Source organism: Gymnoscopelus microlampas (genome assembly GCF_963454915.1).
Source record: "Gymnoscopelus microlampas genome assembly, chromosome: 21".
Classification (NCBI taxonomy): Eukaryota; Metazoa; Chordata; class Actinopteri; order Myctophiformes; family Myctophidae; genus Gymnoscopelus; species Gymnoscopelus microlampas.
Genome location: NC_139958.1, coordinates 5,582,628 through 5,595,127, shown reverse-complemented (window position 1 = coordinate 5,595,127; position 12,500 = coordinate 5,582,628). Strand labels below are relative to the sequence as shown.

The following is a 12,500-nucleotide window of genomic DNA, read 5'->3' as shown; positions in this document are numbered from 1 at the left end:
TCGTCTGAAATGTTTTAGTTTTAGTCGACTAAATATCATAAGATTATAGTCGAATAAATCAACAGTTGATTTTGTCAACAAAGATGTATTTTGGCAGGCCTTGATGGCATGCTGAAAATAGCCGATCTACAAGCTTACAACACGTCGCAGCGACGTGTTGTAAGCTTGTAGATCAGCTATTTTTAGTGCAACACCCGAGCGGCAGGGCCGCATGAAGGGTGGCCGCACCGGGCCCCGCGCTGGGGGGGGCCTCGCAAAAAAACGGGAAACCAGCAGAATTTAATATGGGGTTAACATGACACCCAACTTAATGTTTTGAGGGCAAAAATAACCGCAAATAACCACCCAAAACTCGGATATATCCGACAGAGTACCGTGCGCGCGGGTACTCCACGCCAACTCCGCACCGGGCCCCGCATTTCTCCCAGACGGCTCTGCCGAGCGGAACCAAACATAAAATGACTTGTCTTTTAGTTCTACTGGATCTCTTCTCCACTAGTCCCTCACTAACATTTTAGTCTAGTTTTTATTTGTTGACGAAATTGTCACTATATTTCGTCATAGTTTTCGTCAGTGAAAAAAGGTAGTTGACGTTTTTTCGTCATAGTTCAAGTCGACAAAATGAACACTGCACTCACAAGGTGAAGACTTTGTTCCACTCTGGGCTGAGGTTCTTGTAAACAGTGTGTGTTTGTAATCTGTCGTTGTTCAGCTCCAGCACACAGAACGGGTCACTTTTACCTGCAACAACCAACAACATACAAAAAACACACACAAAAGGATGCATAAAAGTGAATTAAAATGCATCCCAGTTGAATGTGAGATAAAAGAAAATCTGCAAAAGTAACAAATCCAGTAACAAATTGCTATTGTCAGGCATTGTGAACATGTTTCTGTTATTAAACAAGTATAGGGGTGTAAAAAAAGAAGCATTGTGTGTACTGTACCATTGACATCAGCAGCCATCAAGCCCTCAGCTCTCATCACCTTGATCTGCACCATCCCCACATCCCTCCACTTAGACAGAGACCGCCACACTCCCTGTCAAAACAACACACACACACACACACACACACACAAACACACACACACACACACACACACACACACACACACACACACGCACACACGAGTACACACACACGCACACGCACGCACACGCACACACACACACACACACACACACACACACACACACACACACACACACACACACACACACACACACACACACACACACACACACACATTGATATGCAAATAGAGGAAGGCGGAGAGGGGATCTAGTGTTGAGGTAGTATTGAGCCCAGGGGTATGTATGTAAGGGGGGTATAGCTCAGTGGTAGAGCATTTGACTGCAGATCAAGAGGTCCCCGGTTCAAATCCGGATGCCCCCTATATTGTTTAAAATAACAGGACACATAATTATACATTTCTTTGCCAAGTATGTAGAACTGCTGTTTACAAATATAAATGGAGCATGGACAGGATCTCTATTAATGTAAAGCAGAACATTTTGAAAATAAGTGTTTTTAATTCTGCATGTTGCAACATACTGGTCTATGAATGAAACCAAATGTCATCATTTGGCAAGTTGAATGAAGGCACTGGAGCAACTGACGAAGATGTAGCAACATCAAAACATTGTCATTCCTTGCACCCTGTTAATTAAAAAAAGGCTCCAACAGTCCAAATTGCTCCAGTGCTTTCATTCTACTTATATCATATCTGTCTTGCTCCTCATATGCTCCGGGACCAGCCTGAACTTGACTTGAGGCGCCGTGAAACCCCCTTCATTCTGTTTAAATGTTTGGCTTTGAAGGAGTTTGAAATGGAAAGAAATACCCTCCTCCCCTCCCCGGGGAGGCATGCAGGCATTTCCATGACCATTAAAACTGCAATCCAGAAATGATTTCAATGGAGAAAAACAATGTTATTTTAAGTACCAATAGCATCTAATAGCATCCAAGTCCTAACCTAAGTCCTAACCTACCCCATGTCCTAACCTAACCTACCCCCCTACCCCCCCACCCCCTCCCTCTTTCTTCTCTTGTACATATTTTTCACTTTTCATACCAGTAACCTGTAAACTGATTGTATGACATTCTGTATAGTAGCGTGTATATCTGTCTGTCTCTTATATGTCATCATGATTTGTGTGCATGGGGATCTCATCTTAAACAAGCTTAGTGCTTAATGAGTCTTCCAGTTTAGTAGACCTTGTATTGTGAATTTGTACTTCCATGTACTGTTATGTACTGCCATGTACTGTTCTCATGTCTTACTAAATAAAGTCCATCAATCAATCAATCAATCTGTATTCTGGGGAAAACTTTAACAGAAAATAGCAGATCTACTACAACATTACCAATGCCAACACATTGTGTTGGTAGAGGGTTAAAGTGGTTAAACTGATTTTGATGCTATAATAATAATAATAATAATAATAATGATAGCTTTAATTTATATAGCGCCTTTCATGAACCCAAGGACACTTTGCATCAAAAAACTATGAACAACCAACAAACAAACAAACAAGCAAGTTAACAACCAACCAAACAAATCAAAACAACAAACAACTATTATTGCTATATTAAGTAATTTAGCTAGGGACCCTCTGGAACCCACTCAAGGACTCCTGGGGGTTCCCAGACCGCACTTTGAGAACCGCTGATTTATAACATAACAAATGAATGAAATTTAATAAAAGTGTCGTGGCTCTTTAGCAGCGCCTCTTACATATCTCTGCAGTATGTCGTTGCGTTCCTCGGGGTCGTCCAGCGGCGTTACTTGTAGATCTGCTATGCAGACGTGCGAGGAGGCGGTCAGCGTGACCAGCAGCACCACAGTGCCCCTAGAGTCCTCCAACGGTAACTCCATGTGATGCGTCTGCTCCTTCGCCAGGGTGGAGAGGTCCAGCTCACACCTGAAACATGACAAACAGTCTGACCACGTGCCCGTCTTAACCACTGTGAGGGACAATGTATGAAGTTTAAACCACAGGGTTCTCAACGTCGGGTCTGGGGACTACCAGGGACCATTACGGGTCTGTAACTCTGAGAGTGTACAAATGGAAACAAATGGACTCGTCCCCAAAATGACTGTTTTTTTTTTGGTTCCGGTAAAAGACACAAATAGTCTCCTTTGTATCTCCTACCGGAACCACTGCCTACAAGTCCGCTGGTCATCAAACTTAGGACAAAAACTAAAAAAGTTTTTTGGGTGAACTATCCCTTTAACCCCTTTCATCTGTGTCATTTTAGATGTTGCTCGCTATATATATAGCAACATAATGAACATAATTATATATTTTAGAAGACTTAGGATTTGGTCTATTTGATAAGGGTCCATTTGGTTCCATTTGCACGCTCTCAGAGTTATATTAACAATGAGGATTTTACAGTGTTGATTCAGGCCCCAAAGATAAGTAATGGTAGAAAATGAGGTTCCGCTGCCTAGTGCATATCAAACTGAAAAAGCACTTTGTAATTTGTACGTTTCTAAAAGCAAGTACGTCTTTAACTCAAGTGCAAGTTTGACTGAGCAACTTTCACTTGTAGTTGAGTAATATTTGACCAGGAGTATCTATACTTTTCTCAAGTAGGTTGAATTGATTGATTGATGTACTTTATTTAGTAAGACATGAGAACAACAGTACATGGAAGTACAATTCACAATACAAGGTCTACTAAACTGGAAGGCTCATAAAGCACTGAGCTTGTTTAAGATGAGATCCCCATGCACACAAATCATGATGACATATAAGAGACAGACAGATATACACACCCCTATACAGAACGTCATACGATCAGCTTACAGGTTACTGCAGGGGTCTTCAACAGGGGGTCCGGGACCCCTAGGGGGTCCTCAGAGTTACTACAGGGGGTCCATCAAATCTTTGTATGATATGATTTTTTGTTTTTTTTACATTAACCACTTGAACCCTAGCATCCCATTTCTGCGGAGAACTATAGCCAAAAATAGCAGATCTACAAGCTCACAACGGCGTTGTGAGCTTGTAGATCGGCTATTTTTGGCATAGAGGTATAGGTGTAGAGGGGAAAGGGGGGTTGGGTTAGGTTAAGAATACTTTGTCCACCACTGAGAACCAACTAACCAACCAACTGACCGTCCAATAAAGTCGTCTCTGCGTCCCGTGTCTTTGTCCCAGACGCAGATCTCCAGCACCTCCCCCGTCTCCTCGAACAGGTGCAGGTCAAACTGCTCCCTCCACTGGGGGCTCAGGGTCTTAGGCACGGTCTACACACACACACACACACACACACACACACACACACACACACACACACACACACACGCACGCACGCACGCACGCACGCACGCACGCACGCACGCACACGCACACGCACACGCACACGCACACGCACACACGCACACGCGCACGCGCGCACGTGCGCACACACGCCCACACACACACACACACACACACACACACACATACACACGCACAGAGGTTAATATTACTATACTTGTGAGGACATCAACATTTTAAGTTGGCGATTGTATGAATGACATTTTAAATAGACATTTTAGGCATTTTAAACCGTAAGCCTAAAGCGGTGCGTTGTGAGCTTGTAGATCGGCAATTTTTCGGTGCGCACAATCAAGTAAAAATCTGCCATAACTCTGTCTCTAATCCCTAAACCTATAACTTCTAAATGCCTAAAGCCTAACACTAACCCTAACCTGAATCTTTTTTTAACTGTAAATCTCTAAACATATACTTTTTTTAAACCATAAAACAAGCATTTCTCTTGTGAGGACTGTACTATAAAGTACTTGTGGGGATGTTTGTTCACAAGTATAGTAATAACACACACACACACACACACACACACACACACACACACACACACACACACACACACACACACACACACACACACACACACACACACACACACACACGTATTGATATGCAAATAGAGGAAGGCAGAGTGAGGATCTACTGTTGACCTAACCTTGAACAAAGAAACATAGATGTGTTCTCTGACTGATCTACTATCTGGGGGTATAGCTCAGTGGTAGAGCATTTGACTGCAGATCAAGAGGTCCCCGGTTCAAATCCGGATGCCCCCTCTATTGTAAAAAAAAACAGGGAATATTAGTATTTCTTTGCCAAGTATGTGGTACAGCAGTTCAAAAATAAAAATGGAGCATGAACCGGATCTCCACTTATATAAAGCATACTGGTCTATGAATAAAACCAGGTCTCTCTCTCTCTCTTTCTCCTTCCGCTCCAGAGGGTTGCTCTCTCACTTGGCTTTCCATTCTATGGACATTACCTGAGGCAGATTATCATGAAAACATGTTCATTTTGACAGAAAAGTTCGATTTGGTTTTAGTCGTAGGGCCCTATTTTCACCAGTGCCTTACCCACTATCCCTACTTCTTTGCCATGTTTTACTATTTTTAAAACCATTTTCAAATAGTTCAAACAGCCAATCTACAAGCTCACAACGTGTCGATGTAGATCGGCTAGTTGAACTATGTGAAAATGTTTTTTAAAATAGTAAGAAATGGCAAAGAAGTTTAGGGATAATGGGTAAAGCACCGGCGAAAATAGGGCCTGTAATCTTTTGAACATTTAGTTTTAGTCACATTTTAGTCATCTGAAATGCTTTAGTTTTAGTCTAGTTTTAGTAGACTAAATCTACAGTTAATTTAGTCGACTAAAATGTATGTTTGGCGGGGCCTTGATGGCGTCTTAATGCCCGATTTATTCCTAGCTGTGTGCCAAAAATAGCAGATCTACAAGCTCTACATCAGCCTTCCTCACGCAGCGTGATTAATCATTAATCACGCTGCATGAGGAAGGCCTTGGGACAAAACGTTATCATAGATTATGAAACATTATAATGATATGCATAACTTTTTGAAAACTGTCCTCACATCCTCAGGGACTGTAGATGTAAAATAGCGCTTATAGCTATTTCTGGTGCAATAGATGTATTGTACATTTGTCGCGCTGCGACGCATTGTGAGCTTGTAGATCAGCTATTTTCGGTCTGTGACACCCACACGCACCCATGATGACTTGTCTTTTAGTTCTACTGGATCTCTTCTCCACTAGTCCCTCTATAACATTTTAGTCTAGTTTTTATTTGTTGACAAAATTGTCAATATATTAGTCTTAGTTTTAGTCATCATAGCTTAGTTTTTATTTAGTTTTCGTCAGTGAAAAAAGGTAGTCGACGAACATTTTTCGTCATAGTTTTAGTCGACGAAATCAACACTGATGTGTTTACCTTGCCTTACTGTAAGTGGCTCTGGATATAGAGCATCTGCTAAATGTCTGCCACATTGTAAACTGGTGAAATATGGTGAAAGAGGGGTGGTATAGGTGGTGTACCTTACTCCTGTATTTCTGGTCTCCCAGGCGGAACTTGACATACGGGTCACTCAGGCCGTTGGTGTCCATGGGAAGGAGGTCACGGCCCTCGATGAGGGCGATGCTGACGATGCCTCGCCACAGCTGGGCCTTCTGGTGGAACTCTGAGAGACGCAGCGACTGCTGCTGCTGTCGTGCACGCACACGCACACGCACACACACACACACACACACACACACACACACACACACACACATTGATATGCAAATAGAGGAAGAGCAGAGAGAGGATCTACTGTCGAGCTAGCCTTGAGCAAAGGCACATAGACGTGTATTCTGACTATGCTGTAGTGTGGGGGTATAGCTCAGTGGTAGAGCATTTGACTGCAGAGAGTGTGTGGAATACAGGAGTCCCGTGTTAGCCAGCCGCACTCTACTAATTTAATTTCAAAGACCCCCAGTTTGATATGCATTAGGCCACAGACCCCCATTTGATACCATTTCATCATTAATCATTATTATCTCTGGGACCAACGTTTTCACTGTAAAATCAATAGAAATCGGGGGCCAGCGTTAATCTAACTATGCAAGTGTACAAAAGGAACCAAACGGACCCGTAAGGGTCCGTTTGGTTCCTTTTGTACACTTGCAGAGTTACAGACCTGTGAGGGTCCATTTGGTTCTGAGCCATCTATTCTATCTATCATCTGTCTTTTAACTGGGGACCCCCTGGAACCCCCTCAAGGACCCCTAGGTCACACACTAGCATATAGTTACAGACCTGTGAGGGTCCATTTGGTTCTGAACCATCTATCAGTCTTTTAAACTGGGGACCCCCTGGAACCCCCTCAAGGACCCCTAGGGGTCCCCAGACCCCACATTGAGAACCAGTGCTCTACAATCATGTAGGTAGGAGAAAAGAACAATTCATGATGGTGGCACTATTACTGTACCACAACATTAATGGTCCCACATGATGTCACAACAGCAAACATACTGTATTCTGGCAATGAAGGTGGCCAAGCGCGGTGAAACTATTTGATCTAAAGCGCAAGCCAACATTGTAGCGAGGATTTTCAATCACATTCTAAATAAAACTAAAGTTCCTGAAGATGCTTTGCAAGCTAGCAGAAATGAGCATTGTGCACTGCATAATAAGGAGGTGATTGCAGAGGTTGTAAACACTGCCACCCAGTGGGTGAACAGTGTGGGCTCTTAAAGCAAAATAATACTTTGGTGGAGAAAAAAACCTTCACTGAGAAATAAATAAAATAAGATATATAGTCTTATGTTATTAACAGTCTTCAATTACTGCATGGCTGACATGTGTAATTGAAAAGGTTTTCAGACAGTTAGCAAAACGTTTTACCAATTATCCAACTAACTGACCACATAACTACCTACATATAATAGCCCACACATTAAAATGTCAGTTGAAAACATTTCTTCAGTCTTAATGTAGAGGGATAATTGTTTACCGTCATTCATTTACATTGGGCTATAGAGTGACAAGCATATGTGTTGAACAATATGAATATGAATATTATTGATCGATTGAATACTTTATTAACAGTTTGCAAAGACAAGCACAGGGAAGTACAGTTCAATACAAGGTCTGTTTAGAGGATTTTAAACCCAAGAAAACACCATGACTTGTTTCCATTGGGGTCCATTGTACTCAATTCAGCAAAAAAAATTAACAATGAACAATACTTGCTGTACTGTTTGCAAACTGTTAAGAAAGTATTCAATCAAGCACATCATGACGCAACATAATGTAAGCTTGTAGATCTGCTATTTATGCTATTTGTTTGTCGTAGAAGTATGTAGGGCTCAAGTGGTCAAGTGACTGCACAGGGGGGGGATATGGAAGTGGGGGGGTAATAATAACGGATATCAACTTAGTTCCCTACTCACTGTCAGGATGCTGAGTTACAGACAATAGGCGGAAGGAAGTGCTTGGAATCTATGATAGCCAACGCATCTGTATTGAGCGCAGTGGTGGAACGTAACTAAGTACATTTACTCAAGTACTGTACTTAAGTACAATTTTGAGGTATTTTTTACTTTACTGGAGTATGTACTGTACTTTTACTCCACTACATCTCAGAGACAAATATTGTACTTTTAGTCCACTACAGTTATTTGAAAACTTGAGTTACTAGTTACTTTGCAGATATAAATGATTAGATTATAAAACATACATTAACCACTTCAGCCCTATTTTATACATAGGCTATTTGAAAATAGCCGATCTACAGGCTCACAACGCGTCGCGATGCGACGCGTTGTGAGCCTGTAGATCTGCTATTTTCAAACATTTTAGTACTTTTACTTGTGGTCCTTTAATTATGTTTTTATGCCAAAACTTTTGTACTTTTACTCAAGAACATTTTGAATTCCGGACTTTTACTTGTAACAGAGTATGTCTACGTTGCAGTATTGATACTTTTACTTAAAGTAAAATATCTGCGTACTTCTTCCACCACTGTCTTGAGAGCCTTACTAAACTGTCAACACATGGAGGGAAGGCTGCTACAGGATATGTCACAAGCTGTTGATCAGAGGAGAGATGCAGAGGAGCATGAGGCTGGAGTCTATGATGATGAAGACGTTTTTGTGTTTACCTTGCTGGATCGTTTCCAGGACCTCCTGAGCAGCATGGTCTGAACATGATAAGACACATTATACGTATATGTCATCTCTCCTTAAGGCAGCACTATGTACTATATGTCTATAGAAGTGGTTCTCAAACATTTCAATTTCAAGGACCCACACTTTGATTCAGTTTTTATCTCTAGGACTCCAATCGACACTGTAAAATCATCAGTGTCAAAGGCATGGTAAGTGATTTACTTTGGTTAAAACAAGTGTTAAATATCTCTATATTCTGATAGTACTCATTTCTATAGAGTGTTAGTTCAGTAAAAAAAAAAGAAGCTCTTTATTAAACAGAAAATGCATGTTCAGTGCTCTCTCCTGATTGGCTTAAATGTTGTCACCTACCTGAAAATGTACTATATTCTGTTTACTAAAGAGCTGGAGAGACCCCTGTGACCAAACAAACGCTCTGTAGCAATGATTACTATCAGAATATACTACTCTAACATTTAACAAAAAAGAAAAATGTATATATATATACATATCACTTACCCTACCTCTAAATTAACTTCGTCCGAGAGTATACAAATGGAACCAAATGGACCCGTAAAGGGTCTAACTCGCCATGGACTCTTGGGGGTCCCCGGACCCCACTTTGAGAAGCACTTCACTACTGCACCGTATGTGTGAAGGCCATGATGTAACTACAGATCTACACAATCACTAAGTTAAAGGCGAATAGTCCTAGAATTAGGAGTTGTCTAGCTGAGGATCTACAGGTCTCTGAATCCGTGAACATTTGTAAAAGCATTGTTGTTCGTTTTCTTTGTATTGCGTTTTCCCTGGGTTCTTTGCATTGCTTTTATTTGCTTTCATTCTCTTTTATTTGTTTGTAATAATGTTTAGATTTTCTTTTTGCACCATCCTATGATTAAGTGTACTATAAATATGACCACTAGAGGTCCTGCTGTAGCCAATTAAGTTATGTAAACTTGAGGCATGAATGCACTCCTGCTGAGAACAGGTCAGACAGAGGAAATGTGTCCCTTCTGTCGTGCTGCTCCACGCTGCATGAACACAATAGCTGTCTAGAGACCAGTCTAGACCACGCCCACGTCCCGTTCACATGCTGGAAAATACGCAGTGATCATTCTGTAGCTATAGCTGGAGTATTGTTGCAATTTTTTATTTATTTATCTATAACCGGCAATATAATCCTTTCACACTGTAAACCAGTGGTTCTCAACCTGTGGGTCGGGACCCCCAGGGGGGTCCCCACATGATTTTGGGGGGGGTCCCCAGATGACAGTGAAGTGACATTTTATAGACTTTTAAGACCCTTTTAATACCTAAAAAATAAAAAATAGATTAAAGAAAAGAAAAAGACCATTACAGCATCAAAAGTAATCAACAAACTATACTATAAAACATTGGACAAATTGTCAAATAATATAAGAAAGAGGCAAATATTGTGAAAATAGCCGATCTACAAGCTCACAACGCCTCGCAACGCGAGGCGTTGTGAGCTTGTAGATCTGCTATATTCACAATATTTATCTGTGGAAAGGAGTCAAACAAAATGGGGGTCCCCAGTTCAAATATGATTATTTTGGGGGTCACGGCCTGAAAAGGTTGAGAACCACTGCAGTAAACACTGAAGTATTTACCAAAGTAAATTGAAAATTCTTTGATATGAAAATAGTTGCATGAGAAATGTTGGTTTGAAGAAAAAAATATATTACAATTCAAACTAATAGACAAGAAAAAAGGAAGCACATATTATTATTATTATTATGAGTCTATTATCTAGGACTAATAAGGAGTACAGTACAGTCTATGGAGGAGGCTATAACTGATAAGGTTGAGGCTAATAAGGGGGGTTAGCGCTACAGTAAGCAGCATGAACTCACTTTAGTGACAACAGAATTCCAGCGATATGCCTTAATGTCTTTCTGCTGTTAAAACACACGCAGCACAGACTCACTCAGTTTGTCATGTTATATTATATCTGTATCTGCATGTTTACCTGCATCTCTGATTCACTACATGTGTGTGTGTGGAATGGATGGGCGAGAGACAGACAGAAAGACAGAAAGACAGAGAGAGAGAGAGAGAGAGAGAGAGAGAGAGAGAGAGAGAGGGAGAGGGAGAGGGAGAGGGAGAGGGAGAGAGAGAGGTCTGTGACCTCCATTGACTTGTCGTTCCTGTCTGAGTGTGTGCTGTCTCCATGTGTGTGTCACGCACGCACACACGCACGGACGCACGCACGCAAGCATGCACGCACGCACGCACACGCGCACGCACGCACACGCACGCACAGTACATACCATGGTGTGTGAGGAGGTGGTCTCCTCTACAGGACTGTGTTTAGCAGACAGGGTGACCAGTAGCTCCAGGGTCCCCAGGTCCTCAGCAGGGTGCTGGGGGTCTCTGAGCACTAGGGTCACTGGGACCGTCCTTAAAAACACAACACAATGCACACAGCATGACATATGACATCATACACAACATGACATCATACACAGCATGACATCATACACACAGCATGACATATATGACATCATACACAGCATGACATCATACACAGCATGACATCATACACAGCATGACTTTGGGTGCGTTCGGAAATTACACACCGGAGCACACTCGCCTATTAGTTTGTATTGGCCAGTGCGCTCAGTGCTGTATTTTCGAACGCACCCATTATGATAACCTTGTGTGTCCAAACTGTTACTTTTTAGGAAATGGAATCTAATAGTTATCATTTACTCATAAGCTCTTTTTAGTACTTTTCGTCGGTTCAGATAAAGCCCACAGACACACTTAACCACTTTTTGTAACATTTTTTGAAGTAGGGCTTTTCCTATAAAGAATATATAAACAGCTGAAATATGGAGATACAAGGTTTCTGCCCAGCAGCAACGATATGATATATGATACATTTTATCATTAAAACTGAATCGTTACACTGTCTCCATGACACATCATAATCCTTGCAAAAACTATGATCAGTGTTAATATTAATAAGTAGCCTCAATATTTAAGCAATGACTCATGACATGGCATACTGTGATTAAGCGGCATTGATCATGTTTACATGAACAATGCAAGCACAACGCCAACTTACTGAAATGATGCACGGTCTATAGGAGAGTTCCTTTATATTTAGACTAGAGAAAGTACCAGCACTAATAAGTCTAATAATAGCTCAGGTAGCATACAGAGCGATGTGCGTGTTTCAGCCCAGAGCCTTCATCAGCATTATACGATATCACAGCGGAAGTGTTCCTAATATTGTGTCCGTAGGTGAAGCACCTTAACCCTTTAAGACCTGCAGGCCCATTCTACAAATGTCTTTTAAACCAGTAGTTCTCGCACTTTCAAGATCTTTTGAAGGTCTACACCATGGGTTCCCAAACTTTTCAGCCCACAACGCCAAAATAATGTGGCCATTGACTCGCGACCCCACGTAACCGTGGAGGTAATTTATGCACATAAACTTGCACGTTCGGTGCGCATTTGTAATGTGTTTTAGTATGACTTTTAA

The 12,500-nt window shown here is 41.5% G+C and overlaps 1 protein-coding gene across 6 annotated transcripts in view; it reads right to left on the bottom strand.

Annotated features, from left to right (window-relative positions):
* The window catches only part of LOC311038162 (multiple C2 and transmembrane domain-containing protein 1-like), a 46,205-nt gene that overhangs the window by 9,412 nt on the left and 24,293 nt on the right, over positions 1 to 12,500 (bottom strand). For 3 of the 6 annotated variants that reach the window (XM_084047524.1, XM_084047526.1, XM_084047529.1), the window contains exons 5-11: positions 11,281 to 11,410; positions 8,980 to 9,018; positions 6,374 to 6,541; positions 4,130 to 4,260; positions 2,740 to 2,926; positions 948 to 1,041; positions 639 to 741 (exon numbers count right to left, since the gene is read on the bottom strand). In XM_084047524.1, the coding sequence (XP_083903650.1) occupies positions 639 to 741; positions 948 to 1,041; positions 2,740 to 2,926; positions 4,130 to 4,260; positions 6,374 to 6,541; positions 8,980 to 9,018; positions 11,281 to 11,410 (852 nt within the window). The remainder of the gene's footprint in view (positions 1 to 638; positions 742 to 947; positions 1,042 to 2,739; positions 2,927 to 4,129; positions 4,261 to 6,373; positions 6,542 to 8,979; positions 9,019 to 11,280; positions 11,411 to 12,500) is intronic. The other 3 variants (XM_084047525.1, XM_084047527.1, XM_084047528.1) reach the window with 3 other exon arrangements.